General features: G+C 42.8%; 3 protein-coding genes across 9 annotated transcripts in view; 1 reads left to right on the forward strand and 2 right to left on the reverse strand.

Annotated features, from left to right (window-relative positions):
* PRIM2 (DNA primase subunit 2) overlaps positions 1 to 749 on the reverse strand; it is a gene marked incomplete at its 5' end in the record, with an annotated part of 63,478 nt that extends 62,729 nt beyond the window's left edge. Inside the window, 2 exon segments of the mRNA XM_083431646.1 lie at positions 244 to 494; positions 497 to 749. Coding sequence (XP_083287772.1) covers positions 244 to 494; positions 497 to 749 — 504 coding nt within the window.
* RAB23 (RAB23, member RAS oncogene family) lies at positions 364 to 13,390 on the forward strand. 6 transcript variants are annotated; one of them, XR_014508971.1, is made up of 8 exons: positions 364 to 518; positions 3,860 to 4,073; positions 5,170 to 5,255; positions 6,194 to 6,350; positions 7,830 to 7,912; positions 8,549 to 8,641; positions 9,788 to 10,995; positions 11,065 to 13,390. XR_014508971.1 is itself a non-coding variant. In XM_083431836.1 (7 exons), the coding sequence occupies exons 2-7, from the start codon at positions 3,919 to 3,921 to the stop codon at positions 9,925 to 9,927; spliced, it is 714 nt and encodes a 237-aa protein (XP_083287962.1). In that variant the 5' UTR covers positions 364 to 518; positions 3,860 to 3,918; the 3' UTR covers positions 9,928 to 13,390. The 6 variants fall into 6 exon arrangements, 3 of the variants coding, with proteins under 3 accessions (XP_083287962.1, XP_083287963.1, XP_083287964.1); XR_014508972.1 differs by lacking the exon at positions 364 to 518 and adding an exon at positions 681 to 865; XR_014508973.1 differs by lacking the exon at positions 364 to 518 and adding an exon at positions 3,101 to 3,174.
* BAG2 (BAG cochaperone 2) lies at positions 13,309 to 24,792 on the reverse strand. 2 transcript variants are annotated; one of them, XR_014508970.1, is made up of 4 exons: positions 21,253 to 24,792; positions 16,076 to 16,185; positions 14,689 to 15,466; positions 13,309 to 14,198 (listed from the first exon to the last, which is right to left on the reverse strand). XR_014508970.1 is itself a non-coding variant. In XM_083431802.1 (3 exons), the coding sequence occupies exons 1-3, from the start codon at positions 21,621 to 21,623 to the stop codon at positions 15,066 to 15,068; spliced, it is 882 nt and encodes a 293-aa protein (XP_083287928.1). In that variant the 5' UTR covers positions 21,624 to 24,792; the 3' UTR covers positions 14,261 to 15,065. The 2 variants fall into 2 exon arrangements, 1 of the variants encoding a protein (XP_083287928.1); XM_083431802.1 differs by lacking the exon at positions 13,309 to 14,198 and having other exon boundaries at positions 14,261 to 15,466.
* Between the last annotated feature and the right edge of the window lie 986 nt (positions 24,793 to 25,778).

Genomic DNA, 25,778 nt, shown 5'->3' on the forward strand with positions numbered 1-25,778 from the left:
AAACCCACAACCCTATACGCACTTACCTGGGAGTAAGTCCTGGTGGACTTACACCTCGGTAGGCGTGCATAGAATTGCATTGCAAAACCTTTGATCCTTATTAGGATGGGAGAGTTATTGGCGCCCTGGGCGCTGTAGCAAGCGAAACCACCACCATGCAAGGGCTTGCTGCTACCTAGGCGCCAACCGCGCTTGTTTAGGAGCAATAATACACCGTTCATCTCCGCGGGGTTTTTTTCCTACGTCAGCCTGGGCTTGCATAAGGCTCTGGTTGCACATCCAAGACGGAGAGCCGCCAGGCCAGGGCGCTTCGCCTGCTTCGCCCGTGCCGAGCTGCTGGTGGCGGATCCGGCGCCTCCCAGAGCCGAAGGGGCTGCTGCTCCTCGTCGCATGTGGCGTTTCTCCTCCTCCTCCTCCTCCTCCTCTTGCAATCTCCCACCCGGGCCAGCAAGGCTGTTCCCGCCCACCGAGAGCAGAAGCGGGCGGCGGAGCCGGGGACTCGGCGCTTGCTCGGGGCGGTAAGCGCCTCTCGCCTCCGGAGGAAAGCGGAGCCCGGGAAGGGCGGCGGCCCGGGATGTGTTTGCCATTGGGAGGAGGTGGCGGGTGGCGGGGAGAAGCCGGGATGATGGTGATGGGCGTAAGCTGCTGGGAAGGGCCGGCCCTCCGCTTCTCCCGGCTGTCCGTCGCCGTGGAGGCGCCTTCCACGCGCGCTGCCGCCGGTTAGCGAGGCGCCGCTGCTGGAGTGGCATCGGGGAGCCGGCCGGCCAGAGCCTGCGGCCCCGGGCGGGAAGCTGTAAAGCGGGCTGGCTGCTGTGGGAAGGCGGGAGCCGGGCGCCTCCGCCACCGGGGCTGCCTGGAGGTGCTGGTAAGGTCGTGGAGGGAACGGCCTGTGCAGGCGACTTGGTGTTGGCTTGGGAGGCTGCAGGGAGAGAGGTGGAGCGGCCGAGGCGCGCAGCCTGTGCGTAATGTGCGCGCGTGTGTGGTTGGAATTGCAAAAATGTCCCGTCCCCCCACCCCGGTCCGAGTCTCCGAGCGAGCCTTTCTCCCTGCCTGAACTCTCCTCCCTCAATTTTTATTTTTTTACATTTGTGTACATTTCCTCAAGAGAGCTCAGGATGGCAAATCTTGGTTATCCTTTTCCCCATTTTAACCGTCACAACAAACCTGTGGGGTGGGTTTGGGTTAGGAGAGGAGGACTGACCCAAGCAAGGTGAGCTTCATGACAGAGTGAGGATTGTCTCTGGCTCTCCCCCGGATTCTAGTCTGACTCCACTACACCCACTTCCCCTAACAGAAACAATGTTCTTTCAGCTGGATAAAGGTAAAGGTAAAAGGACCCCTGACCGGTAGGTCTCCTCGCTTTACTGGCTGAGTTTGTCTGCAGACATTTTTCCGGGTCATGTGGCCAGCATCACTAAGCTGCTTCTGGCAAACCAGAGCAGCGCACAGAAACACTGTTTACCTTCCCACCGGAGTGGTACCTATTTATCTACTTGCATTTTGACGTGCTTTCAAACTGCTAGGTTGGCAGGATACCTGCCCTATAAAAGGTTATTACAATTATTTATTAAATTTGTATACCATCCTCAGATGGTGGAGAAGCTGAAACTGGCTTCGAAATCCTTGGTTATGAGCTCACATTTCAGAGAGTTGTGATGACATGGCACTCAGTACGTACTCTGGGTTTCTGATATTTTTATGGCTCTCTGATGGTCCAAGACAGAGTTCTCATTCAGATTTAAACTTTGGCCTTCCACATTGCGGAGATTTTGGAACCACGGGGTGTCCTGCATTACGAAGCAGCCCTTGCAGTTATATTGGTTGAAGTTCTGCACTTATTTGCCTGCCTTCGTGTACCTGTCACTTGGCAGGCCTAGTATACTCCTTGTCTTAGATGGTGATACTGTGCGTTTTGTCTGAATAGCTAACTGCTCCGTTAGTTACGTTTAGGGTGAGACTTGGTATATACAAAATGATGCCCTATGAAAACCACTTGTCTGATATATTTGTTAAGTGTCAGGGTGGTTTCTTTTTTTGAAGAATACTAAAAGCCATGTGAACAGGTCTGTAAAAATGAGTTTCCCTGAGTCTAGTATGTAAATGTTGCTTGGGGGAGTGGTAACTCAAGGTGGAGGTACCAACAAGTTTAGGGGTTCTGTGGTACAGTCACTGATCTGATCTGGGCTGTACAGTGGTACCTCGGGTTAAGTACTTAATTTGTTCCAGAGGTCCATTCTTAACCTGAAATTGTTCTTAACGTGAAGCACCACTTTAGCTAATGGGGCCTCCTGCAGCTGCGGCGCCACCGGAGCACAATTTCTGTTCTCATCCTGAAGCAAAGTTCTTAACCCGAGGTATAATTTCTGGGTTAGCGGAGTCTGTAACCTGAAACGTATGTAACCCGAGGTACCACCGTACATGCTTCGTCTGCTGCAGTGGCTGTATGTCTTGGAGGACCTTGCAGAATTCAGGTGTGCAAATTTACAAAATCCTCCAGAAGTGACCTCTGGTCTTAGTCAGTTTACAAATTATCTTCTTCACCAGGTGACTTCCTCAAGCAGTGACTATTGTATACTGCACCATTGGCCAGTTGAGCCTGAGCCCCATATACTGTATGTAGAGTCACACTAGTATTGCACATTCCTGGTGGTGAGTTAGGGGGCTTCAGAAACACAATGAAGACATGCTGTGGTGAATGCTACATGTCACAGCCCCGGGTGGAGCTACCACCCTTGGAAATGTCTTGGTGTCCCATTGTTCCTCCCCCCCCCTAATTATGGCCTCTAATTAACAGTGTAATGTCAGAATAGTTGCTCACCTAGGGAACTTGGATAAGGCCAACCCAGAGAACAGATACTCTAATTATATTAGGAGTAGAATTTGACCTGGGAGGCTGCTTCCCATGGCAGCCAGTGTGTATGATGTAGGAAGGAGCTGAATAGTTTTTTGTGTGTAGTTTTTTCTCTGTGTGTGTTGGAGATTTATGAGATGAACTTGTGGCTGGAAGGAACATTACACAGGGTGGGGAAGGAAACAAGCAACAGATCATACTAAATGGAATGAGGCTAAATCCTCAGAGAGTTTGCACACTGACATCTGACTTAAACCTGGGTGTGTGTATCTTTGGAAAGGCGCTGGTGTAGACATGAAATGCCTCGGAAACAGCAGCCTCGGGTAGGAATTAAGACGTGAAGGGACTGTAGTGTGATACTGTGCAGCCGTAAGATATGTATTGCTGCAGACATTGTAATTCTGAAACAATTAGAGTAACTCTCTTTCAGTTGTATTTGTATGGGCTACTTAACCAATCTTGATTTTACCTTCTTTTCAAATAATAAACAAATACTTTATGGGGCACTGTTAAGAGAATAAATTTCTGTTGTGCATGCCTGGTAAGAAAACAAGCCACCCTACTTAAAAGAGCACTTGTCGTAACTTGTTACAATTCAAATAGGTATTTTTTAAACTTTCGCTTTCATTTTTTTTCATACAGTACTGTTGGCCTTGGAATTTGAGAGTTAATGATGGTGTTAGCTTGATGCAGCCTGGTAAGAGCAATGAGCTAGAAAGAATAGACATTCTGTATGCATCTTCCTCCTCAGGCAACAAAATTATGCAGCAGGATCTTTGGGCGTGTGTTAGTATCTGACTATCCTAGTTGTCCTTGGGTTCAAGGTGTATGTGCTGACACTGAATAGTCAACTTGAGGGCATTCAGCTGTACAGTGAGATATTATGCCTTGGGGAAAAGACAAAGACAGGGTCTACAAGCCACTTATCTCCCATATACACTGTAGATCATAGAAGCTAGAATCTTTAATAGCACTATCTTTAGTAGTATTTTTACTCTTTCTCTTCAGATACGGGGAAGATCTAGCTAAGACTGTGAAGTAATTGCAGACTTTGGGGATTTGCCAAGATGTTGGAGGAAGATCTGGAAGTGGCCATCAAAGTGGTGGTCGTTGGAAACGGAGCTGTTGGGAAGTCCAGTATGATCCAGAGATATTGCAAAGGAATTTTCACGAAAGATTACAAGAAAACTATTGGAGTTGATTTCCTGGAAAGAGAAATGCAGTATGTGTTTTAACATATGGGGGCACAGTTCCTTCTTGCCACTCTTTGTATGTCTCTCTCTCTCCCTCCCTCCCTGTGTGTGATGCTTTTTGTAAGGGCTGAGCTAATGTTTTCTTGGAGAAAAGTGTTGTGACACTATTCTTCCTTTCTTTAACAGAGCTGAAAGTGAGGCATTTATATGCTAATTGTATTCTGCAGACTTTCCATAGAAGTGCCACATTTGCCGACTTGAATAATAAATGCAAAAAAATGCACAGACTGTGTAAAAGACCAGCCCTTTTAAGGAAAGGTCCCATTTGTCAGATGAGATAGAAAGGTTATGTGAATGAGTGAAAAAGTGGGGAATATTTCTTACAGGGAATAGCAGTATGCTATGTAGGGGACAAGAACATCACAGTAAAAGTAAGCTGGAATTTAAAAATTTCACTAACACACAGTAGTGAAGTCATTTTCACAAAGAAAGAGGGGAAAAGTAAGATGCAGGATGGTTTTCAGTTGAAATCAAGGCAGTGTTGTGTAGCAGTTACAGCAGTTACTTGTCAACCTTAGGTCCCCATATGCTGTTAAACTGCTGTTCCCATCATCCCTAGTCAGCATGGTTGATCGTTGTGGGGTGAGGGAAGTTGTAGTCCCACAGCCTTGGGCCTCCATATAATGATAAACTACAGCTCCTGTCATCCTTAATAATCAGCCATTCTGCTTGGCAACAATGGTGATTGTAGTCAAACCAGAATCTGGGGACCTAAGGTTTGACAGGCTGTGTTGGATTAGAACTCAGGAAACCTGGGCTCAATCTCCATTCAGCCATGAAGCCTACTAGGTTACCTTTGGCCAGTCACACTATTTTCATTCTCACATACCATGCAGAGTTGTTGTGAGATAAAAGGCAAGGGCCAAGAGCTATTGTGATAAAAAAATGAATTTTTTTAGAAAAGGCATAAATAATTTACAAGGAAGTAGAATAGATTTAGGTGTTCCTGAAAAGGTGTGGGGTATAAAAGCTACTGCCACAAATGTACTTTAAATAACAAATTTATTTTGCTTTTTATACTATGATTAAATATTGAGAATGTATGCTGTTTTTGTTTTTTTTAAGAGTCAACAATGAAGATGTCCGACTGATGCTGTGGGACACAGCAGGTCAAGAAGAATTTGATGCAATTACGAAAGCTTATTACAGAGGTAAATAGAATTACTAGCATACTGACATGTTGCATAGGAAACTGGCAATGGTTCTAGGCTGTGTTACTTTTGATGTCTCCTAAATAATGTGCATTGTTAGATTCCAGCCAGAGAGGATAAGAGGAGATGATCAGTTTTAATTGCAAAGCTTTTTAAGGTGGCTTTCCACATGGTAGCTATAAACAAAGCCTGGTGTATTAAAGGCGGCCCTTAATGAAACAAAATTTAAGAACCACTCGTCTAGTTCCTTCTGCACACCTATTTTGTTCATCCACACCTATTTTATTTCTTTTGTATTCTACCTCTCCAAAGTTTGACAGGGATTAATTAAAATTAAAATATACAATATAAAACAATACTCTATAACTGCAGGTATTCTCTACAACCCCAGCTCAAAGAACTTTGGCTAAGGCATAGACTATTGGGTTTCATTAAGTACACAAGGTTTCGTACTGCTTACAGTACAGGAGTGACTGCTCAGAATTCAGGTAAAATGCTTGCCAGTGTATATACTATTACCTTCCATTCACTGTTGGCAGTGGGGAGCTAGATAGAATATCATGAGTAACTTGTTCTTATAATAACAAGCAGTGGTGTTTTTTTGTTCAGATCCAAGTATTTGACTCCAGATAAGGGGCTCATTACATGGTTCTCTTTAAAGTGTAGTATAAACAACCCTAAGGAGTGATTTTGACAACTAAGACACCTGTTTACTGTGCAGCCCTTAAGACCTGAGTCAAATGTAAGAACAAAGTCTTTGGGACAATAAGCCATGTTTACTCTGGTATAAGTCCCACTGTGCTCAACACAAACTAGCTGGAAAATGCTTGCTTTATTTGAATAAAGTAGGAAAAAACAGTCCTGTTCCAGCTTCTTAATAGGTTTGATGTGGTTAACCAAATTTATCAAAAAAAACGGTGCTTAATTGTGACTTTTAGGAGCCCAAGCGTGCGTGCTTGTGTTTTCGACTGTTGACAGAGAGTCTTTTGAAGCAATCCCTACTTGGAAGGAGAAAGTAGTATCTGAGGTCGGAGACATCCCTACAGTGCTTGTTCAGAATAAAATTGACCTCCTAGATGAATCTTGTATAAAGAAGTAAGTGCTGTTGCCATGCTTTGTGAAATCAGTTTTCAAATCGCTTAAATGACTTTGTAACGGTCACACAAAAATGCAAACGATTCAAAGAAGCGGCAAGTATTCGGTTTGATAATGGGCATGGATATATATGGTCCGTTGTGGCTAGCTACCAGCATGCAGGCCACAAACTAAACAAATATAGCTACATGTAACTAAAATACATAGTAAAACAATCTCATCCAAACAACAAAGCATCAATAATTAAAATGTATAATAAACAAGCCCATTTAAACAACATAATAATGAAAGCAGGATTTAGAGAGTATGTAGTGAGTACAAACGCAAATGAGGTGTATAGTTAGGTGGTGGTTAACTCTCCCCATCCCACTGGCCCCTGCAGTCTTATCGCTCCTGTTCTAACTCCAGTGGTTATTTTTCTTGTACTGGAAGTGAGTGTGGCTTGGGCAGGCTGGGGAGTGAAGAGGAGTAGCTCAGCACCTCTAGTCCATTCCCAATTCCACTTTAAAATCATTCACGCCCCATTCTCCAGTTCACACACTGGTAGGATAGACCTGCGTCTCATGACATGGGCCTGGCACTCTAGGGTATAGTTTGGCCACAGGCTCTTTGGAAATGAATGGCTGCCTATTAAACTTGGGTGGTGTAGGGGTTAGAGTGCCAGACAAGGGCTTGGATGGTGAGGGTAGAAATCCCCACTCAACCATGAAGCTCACTGGGACCTTGGGACATTCACTGTCTCTCAGCCAAACTCTCCCCACAGGCTTATTTTGAGGATAACATGGGGAGTGCCCCTCTGAGCTCCTTGGATGAAAGATGGAATATAAATTTAATAAACAAATGTAGGGGATTTAGTTTAACTAGGCTTATGTATGCAAGAGCTATGTTTTCCCTGTTATGGCAGATAACAGATGAACTCTGAATATCTTGATTGATTGCATATATTTCATAAGGTGCTGTGATGGTTTATAACAGACTACTGTATATACAGCGGACGCTCGGGTTGCGAACATGATCCATGCGGGAAGCACGTTTGCAACCCGCAGCATTCACAACCTGCAGCGCCGCGTGTGCGCACTCGCGGGATGTGATTTGGCGCTTCTGTGCATGTGCAAAGCGCGATTTAGTGCTTCTGCGCATGCGCAAGCACCAAAACCTGGAAGTAACCTATTCTGGTACTTCCGGGTTTGGCGTGGTGCGCAATCCGAAGCGTCTGTAACCCAAGGTATGACTGTATTTTTAGTTAGTTTGCCCGCCCACTATCTGTTAGCTCCACCTCTTCGGTCCTTGTAGCAAATAAACCTAAGGCTACAATATTGTCAACAGCAATCTTCTGCTGCGCTTGCACACAGTTACCTTTCAGTAATATAATCTACTTTCATGAAGATGATTGATTAAATTTAATCTAAATTAATTGTGTCTGTTGTACTGGGGGGGAAAGAACCAGTGTCTGAAACAATTTTCTGCTCCGGTAAACAGTGAAGAAGCAGAAGCGTTGGCAAAAAAGCTAAAATTAAGATTCTACCGAGCATCTGTAAAGGAGGACCTAAACGTAACAGAAGGTAAGAGTTCGCTGTAACTTTTCCGGAAGGGAATTTCAAATGTTTGCTTATTTCAGTGATGGCCAAACTTTGCCCTCCAGCTGTTTTGGGACTACAATTCCCATCATCCCTGACCACTGGTCCTGTTTGCTAGGGATGATGGGAGTTGTAGTCCCAAAACAGTTGGAGGGCCAAGTTTGGCCACCACTGGCTTATTTTCTTATTTTCCAGCACTAATGTCAAGCCTAGTTCTCACCGAAGTGATCAACCTATATCCATTCTTGTCTGCAACACCTAATTTTTAATGTTCAGGATGGACTGAAGAGCATTTGATCACGCAAATATCCATCTGCAGTCTAAAGTGGTACGTCCCAGTGTTTACCACTCACTTGGCGCTGGACCTCAGTGTCCGGGTAGAACTATGGGGGTAGAGACGCTCCTTCAGGTATACACGTGATTCATCCTGACCTGCAATATGTGTCTTATCTTGCATGTGACCACCTTCTGAGATATTTATGTGGTTGGATTTTTCTTTTTCTATGGTCGGTAGGAGTTTTGTTACTTTGAAATCGGACCTGGATTAGTAGCTTGAATATGTAAAACTGTGCCTGTCTCTTTTTCTTAATGCCTGAAAGTTTCTTTATATATATTCTGCAGTTTTTAAGTATTTGGCTGAGAAGTATCTTCAAAAACTCAAACAAAGAATAGTTGAAGATCCAGAAGTAGTACACACAAGTAGTAACAAAATTGGTATGTATGCCGCCAGACAGTATTGCCTGCTGAAAAATGTACTGTTAACTATGGGGTGCCTGTTCTGTTCCTAGTGCATTTCAATGAAAGTGAAAAAAAAAAAAAACACTTAATTTGCCAAATAGCTGTAGGGAAAATGTGCTCTGTGTGTGTGGCTATGATTTCTATTCTAGAATGTCAAACTATGGTACTAATGACACGAGGGCATGTCAGCCACTTTTCTTAAAATATTGGGCACTGAAGTTATGCAAAGAATGGACAGTGCAGAATTCCCTGCATATTGGCAATGTTTGAAAATATATAGCTGCCATTAATGGTAATTATGCCAGCGAAGATGTACAAGAGATGGCTGTTTTCGTTTTGTTGTTTTTTAAAGAAAAAACTGGCACCTGATGAAAATAGCTTTGTAAACTGTCTTTTGTATATAGACACTGAACTTTTGTATGTGGCTCTTCTTTAAAGTATTTCACAGTCTGCTCTCCCCACCCCCCATCGCCATTTATTGTGTCTAAAAGTAAGATTTGTTGGCGCAAGGTTATGTCTCTGCTGTGCTTTAGTTTGCCAAGTGATGAGTGTGAGTGTCAATGTCCAATAACTGAGGGTGAAATTCAACATAGCGTTAACTGGAGTATGTGAGAAACAAGCTTTCCTCACGCAATGGGACTCCCAGCCCTGCACCCCCTAAACTTGGGGCTTCCCCTGACCCTTTAAGGGGAGAAGAGAAGGGAAGGAAATTCCATTGCATGAGCAGATCTCATTCCAAGCAACAACTTAGTTGAATCCTGCACTTAGGTTTCGTCTTTTTTTCCCCTTTTCTTTTTTGCAAAAAGATATATTAAAGAATTGACAGTAGCATACATTAATTTTATTTAATTGTCTCTGGGATCTCGGCTTATGAAGTCATTATTTGATCAGGCACACATTTCTAAAATGGAAAAACTAAGGATAAATTGTGCATTATCCATGCTTTTACATTAAGTTGTATTTCTATCTATCTATCATCTATCTATCTATCTGTATGTAGGACACATTTCACAATGTTCAAGACGCTTACAATTAAAATTTTAAAATCTCTCATATATTTCAAAGATGGTCAGTTTGCATATATGTAACTCCGTTTTTGTGCCTGTGCTTGATTTCAAATAGGTGTTTTCAACACAGCAGGTGGAAGTCATTCTGGGCAGAATTCTAACTTGCTTAATGGTGGTGATGTCATCAACCTAAGGCCAAACAAACAAAGGACCAAGAAAAACAGAAGCCCTTTTAGCAACTGCAGCATTCCCTAACACTCCCGCATAGAGAAGAAAAGATGGTCTGACACAGCTGCTCGGCTGAAACCCATAAGGGACACAACTGGCTGTAGAGGTGTTTTACCAGTGCTTTAGCAGATGTTGCACGCATTGGATCTTGCATTGATAGTGGATATTCCTGTTGCAATGAATTATTATCAGTACATAATGAGACCCCCGGCAGCACAAAAATAGAACCGTTGCCCCCATGCATTTGTTTTACATTCAATAGGACAACTTTCCAGGCGAAAGATGCGTTGTATTAAAGTATACAATAGGTTTCACTTTATTAAAAAGAAAAAGTTCAGCTGAAATGCTTAAGTATTGGTACCGTTCAAGAGAAAATGCCTTTTCCTACTTATTTGACCACATAGCTCAGTTGGGATTAATAGTTTGTTAAACTCCCCTATGCACATTCTGGCAATATTGGCGGTGCAATATTTATATAGCTTATGAATTCTAGCTGCAATGTGTGTATATAAAAATTTGGTTAGAGATTCAGGATAATAAATCAGGTACTGGGCCCAATGATAGGTTCCTGATAATTTCTGAACTGGCATCCTAAAGATGACTTTCATTTTTTTAAAAAATTGGAACAAACCTTTCCCAAATGGTGTTGTGCATGCTTACATTCTCCCTACTCTGTGGGCCTTAACTTTTCTTTTAAAAAATGGTACGGTGCCAAAGGCAAATACTTCTGCTGCTACACCTAGATGTTTTAGTTAATTTAGTGTCATATGTATATACATATATATTCTAAATTTTAACGAGGCAAGCAGGTGATAAATGGTACAGCCTGGTAGTTCTATTTTCAATCAGCTCTGTTTTTGAAAAAATAGAACCCTATAGCTTATATATTAATGGAAAAACATGGCAAAATATAGAGATTTTTTTATCAAAGTGCTTTTGAGGACTTTTTCTAGTGCTTGTTGTAATATCTATTGAGCATCCCAGGTTCAGGGTAATAAGCCCCCCCCCCCTTTTTTTGTGTTACTTTAAATACACACTTGTTCTTAATCATGCCGTTGTGGCTCTTATGCATAGTCTTAGAGCAAGACCTTCCAGGTTCATGGGACATGCTTTAAATAAACATTCATAGGATTAAATTGTTGGCCCATTAATGGTGTACCCCAGTAAAGTGGGTTGGAGCCAGAGCTAAGGGTACATATTGGGACTTGGGGAAAACTGACTTCCACATCCCTTCCTCTCCACAACAACCCCCATGAACATGGTCCACTAACTTTTTGGAGGCTGAATGTGATAGGGTTATGAAGGATCTCTCTGTGAATTCTCCCTCAGCACTCCTATGTCACAGCCCACCCCATTCATCAGGATGGTAGCATTTTCAGGGCACTTGGATTGAGGGCATTAGTTGTTTTTAAAAAATCTCAAGCTGCAAGATCATTGGTAAAACTTTAACCCTAGTTTTCTTTGTTGAAGCATGCATTTATAATATTGCTTTCTGTTTACATGTTGTTTAATATTTCTACAGTATTTCTGTAACTAAGTTCTGTCACTACCAAATTACTCTGATTCTAAACTTTGGATATTAGTAGCTGAGGAACGTAATTATATCCAAGGGTGAATAACATGACCTGGAGCTCTGGCAGCTGAATTGTACAGTTCTTTTGAATACTGATCTCGTTTCATGAATGTTACTTTTCAGCTACCCGATAGATTTAAAACTATATCCATCAACCTTGAAATATTGCATTGTCCGTCCTAAGAGAACATCCCACAGTAAGTGTTATATTTTGAGAGAGGGCTTCTGAAATTCCATGAACATGCATATGCTAAAACTAACATACTTTTTCTTCGATGGGAGTCTTTGCCTAGCTATCGAGTAACATGGAATGAAAAGTATATAGTTATACATACATAATGAATAGCATAGGATTCCTTTTGCTTTGATAACCATTCCCGTTGCTGACAATGAGTTGGGCATTGCAGTAATCAATCCCTTACTTCATTATGAATTGTTGGATTAAGTACCTTATTTTTTAAACAAGTGCATTTAGTCACTGGATGGCTGTAGATGTATGGGTCCAAACTGTATTAAGTCTTGCTTTGTTTTGACAAATGCAAGAGCATATCAGCAAGTTACCAATTGTCCACTGTCAACTCAATCTTACTTAACTATCTATGGCTCTGTGTGCACATTATTTTTATATGAAAATTTTTACATTAAACTAGTAGCCTTACATGTTTTGTACTTGTGAACAGAAGGAATCTGATCTCAGTGATTTTTTTACTTGTTTGCCTTTGTATAAAATAGTGCAAATGTAATGTGTGTTTATAACATGTACTTGTGCTGCTGTACGTTGAGGCTTGAGCGCATACTGTTTTCAGAATTTAAAGCTTGAGTTGAGTGCCTTTAGTAGGCTAAAGATTGATAACTGACCATCCTAGATATCTCTAGGATATCTTTTCTTAATGCCAGAAAATTATTACAGAAGTCATCTGTAATACGTTTCCAATATAGATGTATTAAGTACAGAAGGAAGATGCACTACCAGTCATTTTTGTATCATGTTCAGCTACGAGTCCTGTTGGCAGAAGCCCTGCACCAGGATTTCTGTTTGCACAAGGGGGTTCCCCCACTTTTCCTCCCCGCATGCACCCCAGAGCAGCACATAAGAGAAGGAATTGTTCCATCTCGCAAGCCAACATACTTGCACTGAGGAATCAGTCAGTGTTGAATTCCTGCCTAATGAGCAACTGCGTTAATTGAAAGTCATTGCTAGATGTCTAAGCGAGAGGACTTTTCATGCAAAAAAACAACAACTTTGCATATGTTGCTAAATGTATGGGTAACACTGCCAGCTTTGATAGTTGTGATAGCTGGCCCATTTTGAAAGAGGGAAGTGGGTTCTGCTAACACCTCTACAGTGGTGATTTGCGCTGTTAACCAGCTATCTACCTTGTTCTTTGTCCACAGTCCCAGGCTAGAAAACATCATTTTTCATTCAGCGCTGGATACTGGATGTGTTTCTCTCTGCTTGTTCCTTTATATGCACAAAATAGACTCCATTGGTATTGTCTGTGTGCCAAAGCCTATTTCCATACCCCTGTGCTCCTTAGGTGAATTGGAACCTACGGATTTTAACCGAAAGCTGATTTTCCATAAAACTGGCATGCAGTCAACTGGTATTTACTAACATTCTTTTCTTAAATCATAATATGCCTTGGATACAATGCAGCGTCTGCCGGGCATTCACCTTTTCTCAAATTTTTAAAGGTGCCAGTTATGTTGTAGTGTGCCTGATTCTGAGTTATGTTTCAAGTCTTAACTATTGTAGGATAACAAAAGTGACTGGTATTCTGTCTGTTTACTGCATTTATTAATAGGTTGTAGGCAGATTTTCATTTTTTTTAAAAAAACAAACAGAAAACCTCCAGAGCTGTTTACAGTAGTAAAAACTATGCTAATGAAGTAATAAACATCCCTCAAACAGCAAAATATCATTGCAGTGCTGGAATTATTAAATCAGCATCAGTGGACAAGGGAAATGTCTAAGTGAGGAAGTATGTTTTAAATAAACATTTGAAACAATTGCGCCTGCTATATTGCAGAGGGGAGCTTGTTCTAAGGGGCCTGCCTCTGTTGTTCCCAGGTGGAGTTCCACTGGTCATAGTACTTCTCTCACATAATGATGCATCAACCTCCCCCCAGACCCACCTGCATAATCCTCAGCATCTGGCTTGAACAATGGTCAAAAAAATCATATTGTGATTGGTCTACACAAGCATCTTGTCCATGTTTGTAGGATGAAAACAACTGAAACTGGTGCCACCAAGCCAGGCATTGGACACCTCACCTTGACCTGGAAATAATGGCAGGACTCAAGTTCCTATGAAGGCAAGCCATTTGATTCTCTATGCACCTAGCATTGTCACAGCAGGCTTCCGAGAGTTCCACCATCTCATTTGCAATGGTAGATGCCAATAAACCCCACTGGATGGGCAGGTCAAAGATGCATTGGAGGCGACTATGCAACCTTCATTGCTTCCACCACAATAGGGTGCACAACACATGTTTGGTCAGCTTCACAACGAGTCTTAACTCCATTTGTGCACCAGCTATCATTTGGCCTTCCTCACTACCCAGAGCGTTGCAGAAAACTGGGGAGCAATTTCCACAGTCATAACAGAGTTGCAGCAACTTACGACCAAATTGATACTTACACGTTAAGATTTCTGAGCATAGAGGGACTGCGACTAGAATATAAAGTTTCTCACAATTTGCCTTGGTCCAGCAATTTGTAGCTCTATAGATAAAAATAAATAAATATAACCTTTACCAAAAAAAAAAAAAAAAAGGCTATGGAAGTGTTTACAATGTAGAGTGCAATCTACTTTTATTAATTTTCAGCAAGAAAAAAGTGCACATCATTTTCTTTGCATCTACTGCAGCAATCCGCTTACCCCAGAATCCTCTCCCTATGCAATGCTCATTTACCTGCCTTTTGTGTGTGAGTGTGAGTGTGAGTGTATGAGAGAAAGAGAGGAAAGGAAGTGTGCGATGTGACATTTTTGCACATGATGGTAGACACTGAAGCTTTCTAGAGAACAAAGCAAAACAGGGATTGAGGAGCTTCTGGAATTCAGCAGCGGATTTTTTTTATAACAGAAGTATCAAAATACTAAAACAGTTAACTGTACGGGAGCAAACCAAATACAGCTTATGAAAAGTTAAATCATTGGCACATCATCAGATGCCTACATTTTAATACTGATATCAAATATGGCTATAGCTACCTATTTTAATATATCCAGGACGCTACTATTCCCCACACAGAGTAAAATAGGCTGGATAACTCTGGGGGAAGAAAAGCAATGGATTGAAAACTGGATGTTCGTGTGCTTCTACAGTCCTATAGCTGCTTAATCCTGTATCTGCTGCAGAGTGAGGAAGCGCTTCATATGAGTCCATTTTTTATTTGGTAGTCTTCTCACTGAGGGTAAAGTAAGGGAATTTTGCCAAGCTTCTTCCCTTTTAGCTATGCCTCTGTGCTCTGAACGCCCAAGAGTTGGTTTAAGGGTTACATAGACATGCAAGGTCCTCTGGTGTTGCTGCTTTTTTCTTCTTCAAATTCCAGGGAAGCAGCAATTCTTTGATTTATTTGATTTCGCTTTTAATCTTTCCCGTTGTTGCAGAGGTGCCTTGCGGTGGATTTCTGGTGCTCCAATAGCATGATGGATTTTTCAGAGTTTTCTATGTTTCTGAGAAGAGTCTCTAGCCGTCTTTTGATTTTCTTCTGATCTTCTATCGCACATCCAATTACAACAGACTGGAATTTTTGGTTAACAGGTCCAGCAGGCACCTCAGATGTACAAGCACCATAAAGCGACATTAAGCGGCTCTTGGAGTCTTCCAAATCATCCAATAGTTTGCCAACTATTTCATCGATCATCCGTGTGGCATGTAATAGGGACTCTTGCTGCTGGGGATTTCGGATGGTTTCTACTGAAACCTCCACCGTGAGGGTTCTGCCCATCAAACGTTTAGCAGTCAGACTGAGTTCTTCTCTTTCACCTGCATTTTGAAAGTGAAAACGTTTTGGTTTTAAAGCTTTACATCAAACCAACGTGCTGTACTAAGTTGGAAAAGTCAAGTTAAACTAGTAGTATTATTTGTATAATTGCCTCTTCTACCGCACAACATAGAAGCTGGGAGTGCAATCATAGTTCTAGTGGGCTTGCCAAGAGATTTTCTCTCTTAGTAGAGGGTTTTGACTTGGCCAATATTGCAGCTATCCATGCAAAATAACAAGTGTTTCACTACCAGGCAAAGGGGCTCAAACATTGCATGGTGTGTTTTCCAAGAATGTGAAATTATGAGTTTTATGAATGGTACACAATTGGTGTTGCTCCACAGATGGAAGGCACCCATCAACAATCACAAGGAAGGGAATAATTCTGGGTGATTTCTCCTGTCTCCCTGCAACCTTCTATTCCTCACCCCAATAGGACTGGGATATCCATACGCCCATGGCACTTTGGAGTGAATTTTGGGAGCCACAGGGAGTAAGAGAAATTGCCAAAAATAGCCTCCTTCCACCAATTGGCTACTACCCTATACTGTATATCTTTTTTTTCATTTGCCCAAAGTGAGTGAGTGATTCAAGAACTGCTGGACTCTTACCTTCACTAATGTTCCTCATATCCTGGCTGTTTTGTATGCCATGGATCATTTCTAGAAGTGATTCCTTTTCCTGCTCCATTGAAGATGCTGTATCGCGCAAAGCTTCAACCCTGGGAAGAGGAAAAACCAAATAGGAAGAGAGTTTGTAAACAATCAAATGTTACCCATACTGACGTTCTCTAGCAAATAACTAAAAATAATTGCTCATTCATGGCAGTACCAATTCATTTTACATTTAGAGTAGATAACTAAATTACTTGCGCTGCCCATATTTTTCCCTAGCATGCAAATAAGGGCGGAAGAAGGCCGTTGCTACTGAGAAAATGGCACGGTGAAGAGATTGATCCACTTGTGGAAATTGCTGCTTTGGCCTTTTTGAATGGAATTCAACTATTTACACACACACACAACTGCAATTGTGTTCCTGCAGGAAGGTTTAAAAACATTTTCTTGAAATTGGTTTGGGGTTTGCTTTATTATGGAATGAGGGCCAATTGGGGTAATCTCCCTCAGAAAAGTGATGCGGGGGAGGGGTTTAAACTTGGCATGGCTCTTTTATAAAACTTTTGAGACTGCTGCTCATGGATCTGCTGAGTCATGTCTGTTCGATCCTCTGTTTCAGCTTCAGGAGAAGTGGTGTATTCAGTCATGAATGTCTACAGAATGACATTTGCACTAGAAAAACTCAGTGTTATGAGAACTGTGTTCCCTGCTCCTGAAAGATTTAATGGGTCTCTTCTTCTACTACAATGTATGAAGAGGCTTTTATGAGTCAAATCAATGCTGTGCTTGGTGTGGGTGGGTGTGTGCGCCTGTGCGTGCATTTAACTATCATGCCCACTGTTACATTCATTCACATATCTCATTCGAAATCCCATTAAAATATTCAAAGCCAACCTTACCAGCAGGACTAGAATTCCTAAAAGTGTGGTCTTCCGCTTCCACAGAAGTAACTTGTTATGCTGGAGTTAAAATTAATTTCACTATCTTGTCGATCGCCTACATTCATTCTACACCGAAAGTATGGCTGTGTTATCTCAGTGGAGTTTTATGTTTGAAAACAGAGAAGTCCGTATTGTTTTACACCTGTCTTTTTCCAAACTGTTAACAAAAATATTCATGAAGCTAAGGTAACAGAAAAGCCTTGAGCTTAGTTCTGTGTTTGCCTAGTGCCTCTTCAAACTGCTGATGGGGTGCTTTTTCGTACAAAACAATTATTCATTAATTAATAATATTACAGTGGTACCTCGGGTTACATACGCTTCAGGTTACAGACTCCGCTAACCCAGAAATAGTGTTTCAGGTTAAGAACTTTGTGTCAGGATGAGAACAAAAATCGGGCTCCAGTGGTGCAGCGGCAGCAGGAGGCCCCATTAGCTAAAGTGGTGTTTCAGGTTAAGAACAGTTTCAGGTTAAGTACGGACCTCCGGAACGAATTAAGTACTTAACCTGAGGTACCACTGTACATTTATATCCCACCTTTCCTCCAAAGAGCTCAATATTCCTCTCCAACCCATTTTATGCTCACAACTACCCTGTGAGGTAGGTTAAAACCTGTGAGTGAGAGACACTGACTGGTTCAAGGACACCTAGTGAGCTGCTTTCTGCTCACGGAAATTAGCATGGTGGAGAGAAAATTAGGCTAGATCTCTCTCAGATCTCTAGCTCTGTGTGAAGGGTTTGTTCTGTCAGGAAGAGTGTTTTATCAAGCGTGCAGCCACCTCGTTGAACGCTAGGCCTCCATCAACTAGCTGAACTTCCACAGCCAAACTGTTCACCTCGGCCCAGTCCAGTTCTAGGATATCCTCTCTTATTTTTCTAAGCTCTCTAGCTTCCTTTTTTGGAGATGGAAATATATGTTATGAAATGCAACAGCAGGAGCAGCTAGCTATTTCAGCTTCAGCAGGATTTGAAGGAGATAGCTTTAATGCTCTAATGTACTGTAATATAGTTTTCTATTTCTACTAAGCAGCAAACTAGTACTGTAGCATTGTTTCTTATTCAACAGGTTACAGCTCTGGCAGGGTTTGTTTGCTTGCTCCCAGTGCCTTTAGCAGCAAGCTAACGATGCAAAAATTAAGTATGTGAACCCTTCACTTTATCACAGGAAAAGCTTCCTCGGCTAAGTTCCTTCAGGTCACACTCTTTCTAAGGCCCGAAATAGGACTGCTGGGGCGGGGAGGGGGGAAGGCTTAATTGTGTGCCCTCGTTTGTTCCCAGGTTTTATTTTGTAGAGTCTATTTTTAAAAGGTGTCCTTTGAATTCTTCAAATGGTAAGAGCCTATTTCTCACCACCTATGCACACACCTGGATGTTAGCAGTCAGGCAACTCAACTGCGTGGCTTAAGCTCTGGGGAATGGAAAAGGATTGATAATGTTTCTGATATAAAGATTTCCCTCCCTTAAGGAAGTGGAGCTGGAATGGAAGGTTCCCATTTTGAATCACATATTCCTGACCAATTAAAAGTAAAACCCTAAGCATTGAGCAAATCCCATTGAGTCGAGTGGGGCCTAGAATCCTTAGGGCCCAGGCATTGCCAACAAAAAAAAGGAGCTCAGACTCCATATGGTTTGTGGAATGACAGCTGGGGCTCCCAGGTCCCTCCTACTTTGGAACTATATATAGGCCTCTCCCACCATGGCACCTGTGTACGTCACTCATAAAGCTGGACCATCTTGCAGCAGCAAATTTCTTCCTCATTCTTACACAGATACTGAGGGAAAGTGTGAGGCAGCTGCAATCGGCTATGAAGTTAAAATGCCCCAACATCCTGCATGAGGTTGTAGCTCTTGGAGCTACACACGCACTCAGTTACTGAAGCATAAAATAATTGCTTGCATGAGGGGGAAAAAGCCATTTCAAAATAAACCTGCATGTACATATATCCAATCATATGGCACTATTCAGATAAAAACCACCAGGAGCAGTGAACAAATATTTAAAACAAACATTTAAATATTCAAATCAGCCATCAATATCTGTAAAACTCAATAAAAAAGGAACAACATAGAATAACAAAGGTCACACTGAACTAAAACAGTTGAGAAAACACTGAAGAAAACAGCCTAAGCAACTTTTATTTATTTTATTTGTTTATTTTATTTTGACAAAGTAATAATCATAAATAAATAAGAATAAAAATAGCATTTTTTTTAATCTGTTGCTGAAATTGCATTAGATAGAGAGGGAGCATTCCAGAGTTGGGGTGACACAAATGAAAAGGCTCCATCACAGTCCACCTCACTTCTGCATACAAAGGGGACTCAGTGATGAGGACTCAAGGGAAGATATTAATAAACAAGGATGTATTTGTGGTGTTCAAGGTACCCTGATCCCAAGCTATTTAAACTTTAAAACTGAAGCCTGAAATGAACCAGGGGAAATGTGTTTCTATACAGCAGTTTCACTTAATGTTCTATTATTAACAGTATTAACTTCTGTTAACAGCCCCACAGACAGCGAGCACCTTGCAGTAAGTTGCAGTACTGTATTATGTTATCACCTCCATCCCCTTTGATATATGGCAGCAGAAGACCCATATCTTCTGCAGCCTCCTATCTGACCTAACCAACTCTCCTGCATGCACCACCAGACCACCTCATCAGATGTCAATGAGTCCTTAGATTCAAATGGCAACTCAGCTAACAATTCCGTGCGAAAGCTTCCAGCAAATCACTTCCAATCAACCTCTATTATTTTACATCCTGACCACTGGCCAGGATGGGGGTAATAGGTGTACAGTGGTAGCTTGGGTTACATACACTTCAGGTTACATATGCTTCAGGTTACAGACTCCGCTAACCTAGAAATAGTACCTTAGGTTAAGAACTTTGCTTCAGGATGAGAACAGAAATCGTGTTCCGGCAGTGCGGTGGCAGCGAGAGGCCCCATTAGCTAAAGTGGTGCTTCAGGTTAAGAACAGTTTCAGGTTAAGAACGGACCTCTGGAACAAATTAAGTACTTAACCTGAGGTACCACTGTATCACCCCGTCAAGAGCACTGATTTTGAAATGCTGGCTTCCATTTAAGGAACAAGGCCTTGTTTTTAAAGTAGGAAAATACCTTGTATGTGTGTATTAGCAACTACAGTACCTCTCCCCAAATAGTAATGACAAAGGTCAAAGTGCCTTCTGGTGGACCCTGTCTTACACAGATAGGTCCCCTCAGGCATATCCAGTAGTGGCAGCAGTTGTGCATGGGGGGGGGGGGGCTGAGAGATGGCATTTTAATTCTTCACAGTGCCCCAGAGTGCCAAACTCATGTCACTCTGGAAAATATAAATGGTGGCTTGCAGTGACATGCTGGGTGAGCCCTGACAGCTGCCCCAGGGTGTCAGGTGCTGATGCCTGCATTAAACTTAACATGTCTCTTGCCACAATACACAGATATTAAAATGCACACAAGAGGTTTGGTGACAGAAGCACCCTTCACATATTAGGCTGAAAGTGGGAGAGCAGGACTGGGTGATCCATCTCACCTCAACTTTCATAAATTCAACTCAAGGAGAACAAATATTCTTCTCTTTCCCCCGACCCCAACGTGAACATTCCTTTTCCAACGGCAGAGAAAAAAATCCATTTAAAAAAAATAATCCTATGTGCATAGGATCTAAAGACATAATGGCTAGCAGTAAGGATGGCACACACGATCCTGTGTCCCCCTCATTCCAGTTAATATGTGGAAAGTGCTAGGATTTCAGACATCACTTTGGATTGCGAAGCAATAATCGCTGCTTCCCCATGCCTGACACCACTGAAACCATACCTGAACAACAAAAGAAAAGCTGGCTGCGGGGGCTGAGACACCCGGAGGGACAAAGCAGCAGTTTGCAAGTTTGCAGAGCGATTCTAATCAGGGGATTATTAGAAAGATACGATTAGTCAACATCCCTCGCACGGGGCTTAACAGGGAGCCTGGCAAGCAACAAAAGCCAGCCCCATAAGGAAACCCTTCAAAAGGAAGAACCCCAACGGAGAGAAGAATAAGTCATATTATGATTTGACTCTGCTTTTTAATGCCCATTGCAGGAGAGCAGCTCTCTCTCTCTCTCTCTGCCTCCCTACTTTTTGCAAAGCTTCTAAACTCCATCTCTCTCTCTCTCTCTCTCTCTCTAATATATGAAGCCAAGCCAGACCACTGTCCGCCCCGTTCCCTAGCCGAGCCCGGCGGGTGTTACCTCCTCTCCAGCTGGTCCAGGCACTCGAGCAGGCGGCTGGATCGGTCCGCCATGGAGGTGGAGCGGAAGAAGCGGCCCCGCAGCTGCCCCCCACCCGCTTGCTGCTGGCCGCCGGCTTCGGCGACGCTGGAGCTGCTCCTGGAGCTGCTGATCTTGGCCTGGGCCATGGCGGGCCGCGAGAGCCAAGACGTCGCCCGGTGCTGCTGCTTCCCCGCCCGCCGCTTGCCTGGAGAGCGTCCCCGCAGGCAGGCGGGCAGCGACTGCAGCAGGGCTGACACCCGACGCGCCGCCAAAGAAGGAGACGAGCCGCCCCCTCCCTTAGAAGAAGAAGGACCCACCCCGCCCCTGCCCGCGGGAAGCGCTCTGCACATGTTCAGAGGCGCTGCCGCCTCCCAAAACCCATCGCGTTCTATCCTTGCCTGCTGGTCGCAGCACTGGAAACGGGGTCTGTGGCTTAAGCTGCGCCCTAGGGGTGAGGGGAGCCCGCTGGTGTGTCATTCGTATTTGTTTAAATGAAGCCCTTTATAGCTGATTCCAGCCTTGGTGAGAGAGGTGGCTGCAAATGAATGCCTTAGAAGGGCCATTTGTCTTCGTTAATGGGCAAAGGGACCTTGTGTTGGATCAGCAACCCTCCTCCTTCCCGCCCTCTTTCGCGCCTTGCACTGGGAGCGTCATAGGGCGCCATCCCTGCTTCCCATTAAGGACATGCTTCTTGGTGCTTTCCTTTCGCAGCTCAGCTAAACGTGCCCCTCTTGCTGAGGAAGTGGCTAACCTTTTTTCTCTCCATCATCCTGACGCATATCCTAAAGTGGAGAGGCTGTAGGTTTTTTTAAAGGGGGGGGGGCACTGCAGTCCCTGCAGTCTCTTGAGCTGGAGCCAAAAGTTTGACAGAAACTTTACTCCCATTAACTGCACTGCAGTTGTTTCTGAACTCTCTTCCCTCCTCCTCGAAAAAAGAAAAGGCAAATCACTTCGGGGGCGGAGGAAGAAAACCCCCTGAAGATTTATTACAAACTTCAGCAGGACCAAAGCAATTTTAAAAAATATATGTATTTTAAGCAAATATTATTTAGAACACATAAAACACAAAACCTTACATTAAAAACACATGACACAATGAAAAGGACCCAAAGGCAAGGCCACAGATAAAAGTCTGCAGTATAGTTTCAGGGTACAAAGTAAATTATACTGTACCTGAGTGGCTTAGCATAAATCTGCAAAAGGATATTGTAGATACTACCACTAAATATTTGAATCTTGAAAAAGATCAACTGATTAAATAACTGCATTAAAATTTGGATACCGTACATCATAACCACAATTAAGTGAAACTACAAAATAAATTAACACTGGAACTGTTGGTCTCATCTCTATCTCCTGGTTAGGACAAATTTCATTAAGATGAATCTGCTTTCAAAATGTTCCTTTTATTTATCAACCTACCTCTTAAACATGAAGCTGCTCCTGCAAGATGGCAGAAAACAATACTAAGCATTACTCTGTGTGGGAAACTCCATGAGTAACAAAAAGGAATTAAATTGGAAGGGGGTGCAGGAGTTGACTGGCATTGGTAGGATTCTTTCTGATAAAACAACTATAGCAGAACAAGAAGAAATCCAGGTAAATTTAGCTAACCTCTTGTAGTTTCAAAATAATGACAAACATACGGGGATTGAACCTGCAACCTTGGTATGGTTCTTGGCTGTTTTTATTTTGATTACTTTGAGTAACATTGAACGTTTCCTGAGAAGGGTACTTGTGTAAGAGAAGGTATAAAAAAAAGATGCCCAATGTACTCGGTTTTGGCTGGTGTGAAAAGAACAGAAAGCAAGGTAGCAGCAACTAAGTGAACTGGGTGACCATCCTGCATATTGCGCTCATCAAAACATTTTGAGAGATGAATGTGCCCTCACTGCATATCAACTGTGCAAGTCATCCTACAGAAGCTACAAGATCACTCCCGTGCCCCCCCCACCCAAATTTCTAATCATGTCTTGTCATTAATTTTTGGGCTAATAACAGAAAGAAACAGACCAATGTTTGCAAAACTTCCTGAACTGGTTTGCTTTGAGAAATCTTTTACTCCGACAACTTGACGAGTAACTCTGTACAACCTTATCTTATGTACAGATTCACACCCCGTATGTGCATCAGTACACATGAAGGAGACTTCACGTGATGATCTGCACGTTTAGTAGAGCCTCAGCATCTTTGGAGAGGCTTGCATAGGCTTCTTTGCTGAAGATATTCACCACTGGGGCTGCTCCCCATGTGAAAAGGCTGCCATGCCAAGTTTAGCATATATTGCAGGATTTAAAACAGATTTGTTGATTATCATAGAACTGATTACTGAACCAGATCTTTGCTACTTTGCTACTATACAATATAGTACGTTGCAAGTTTTCTAAGAGCGTGTAGGGATCAGGTGGGATTACTATGAGGAATTATGAAATATGGAGCAAGCCATTGTGTCAGCAATGAAAGCATTGCGTTGACTGGGTTTGATTCATTGACAATAATTTCTGATCAAATCCCACAAGCCTCTGCACCTCTGCCATTTGCTTTCTCTACGCCTGACAGGCACTTATAAGCATTCTAAACACAGACCAGTTGCCGGTTGCTTCACCAGGCATCCTGGGTCATAAAGATAGTAGGTAGCTTCTTTGATGTACCTTTCCTTGATTTTGTTAATCTTAAGGGCCAGGAAGAGAGTTCACAAGGAGATGGTAAATACTACCTGTCCTTCCTCTCCCGTTTACTGCTGTTTATGACCTCTGGAGTTTGCTAAAAGCATTCCTCCTTGATTCCTATTTTATTTACTCTGAACTATCTATGCATGCTCAAGTAGGAAATAGTTTCTTTGTAGTTTTAACTTTAGCTTTGTCCCCATGTGGGGTTTTTTGAAATGCTCAGAGGAAATCTGATTGGTTCTTACGAACACTGTGTAAAAGTTCTTTTGTGAATAATACGACCTGGGCCAAGGGGTGGACAGTATTATTATTATTTGCACTGCCTCCTAGAGTCTTGCTGGACAAGTCTCGTATGTATTTTATTAATCAGAGTCCAATCCTTCCTTGCTTTTGGAATGCAGCAGAGCGTTCTGCACTGGAGTCAAAAGGTGGGAAATGAGAATCATGCTGCCTCTCCCTCTAATGCATGAATACCATAGACAAGCAACAGATTCTTCGTACTTTGGGCTGCTCCTTTGAAATGAGGGTTTTTTGTTTCGCCTTAGAATTCTGAGGATGAAAAGTGTGTTAAGCACATCAAGTGCATTTGAGCTCTTCCTGAAGAACAGATAGTCAGCATGCATACAAGAATTGCAGCCCACCAACCTCTGGCTGGGAGGCAACCACCAAACTTTACTGAAGTGCCATTGTCATGGAAGTTATATACAGTATCCAAGAGCTGTTTCTGCTCTAACCAGTGTGGACTCCAAGAAACATGCCAATATTCTCGTCAACAGATTAGGAGCAAAAATTGTATGTTGTGATTTTTGAAGGAAGTTGTGTTACAACCCATTCTCCTAATAAAGTTTCAAAACAGGATCCAACTGGCAGTCTAGTACATCAGCTTGGTGGCAGCATGGCCTGCTGCTTATCGAGGGAGCCCGTAGCTAACTGGCTAGCTACAGAGGAATGCAGAAGTGGGAACAGGGAAAGTTATTCGCCAGGAATAGTACAAGCTACTACAGTGGTACCTCGGGTTACATACGCTTTAGGTTACAGACTCCACTAACCCAGAAATAGTGCTTCAGGTTAAGAACTTTGCTTCAGGATGAGAACAGAAATCGTGCTCCAGCAGCACGGCAACAGCAGGAGGTCCAATTAGCTAAAGTGCTGCTTCAGGTTAAATACAGTTTCAGGTTAAGTACAGACCTCTGGAACGAATTAAGTACTTAACCCGAGGTACCACTGTACTGTTCCAGATCCAACAGCACAGAAAAGTGATCCTTACTAGGCCAAGGCATAACCCTTTCAACCTTAAAGAGAAAGGAAACTGTTATGAGACATTCTGAGCACCTCCATTAATAAATGTTCAAGTTTTCCCATTAGAGTGTAGGTTAAAGGTAAAGGGACCCCTGACAGTTAAGTGCAGTCGCGAACGACTCTGGGGTTGCGGCGCTCATCTCACTTTACAGGCCGAGGGAGCCGGTGTTTGTCTGCTCTGCAGTTTTTCTGGGTCATGTGGCCAGCATGACTAATCCGCTTCTGGCGCAACAGAACACCGACACCAGAGCAGTGCACGGAAACACTCTTTATCTTCCCGCCAGAGCGTTTCCTATTAATCTACTTGCAGTTTTTGGTGTGCTTTCAAACTGCTAGGTTGGCAGGAGCTGGGACAGAGCAATGGGACCTCCCCCCATCGCGGGAATTCAAACCGCCGACCTTTTGATCAGCAAGCCCAAGGCTCGGTGGTTTAGACCACAGCACCACCTGTGTCCCCTACAGAGTGTAGGTTACATAGTTCTAAAGGTAGGTCACTTTTTTTTAGGTGGGAGCCTAGAAAACTAATGAAAACAGTGT

Source organism: Podarcis tiliguerta, assembly GCF_965153285.1.
Source record: "Podarcis tiliguerta genome assembly, chromosome: 3".
Taxonomy (NCBI): Eukaryota; Metazoa; Chordata; class Lepidosauria; order Squamata; family Lacertidae; genus Podarcis; species Podarcis tiliguerta.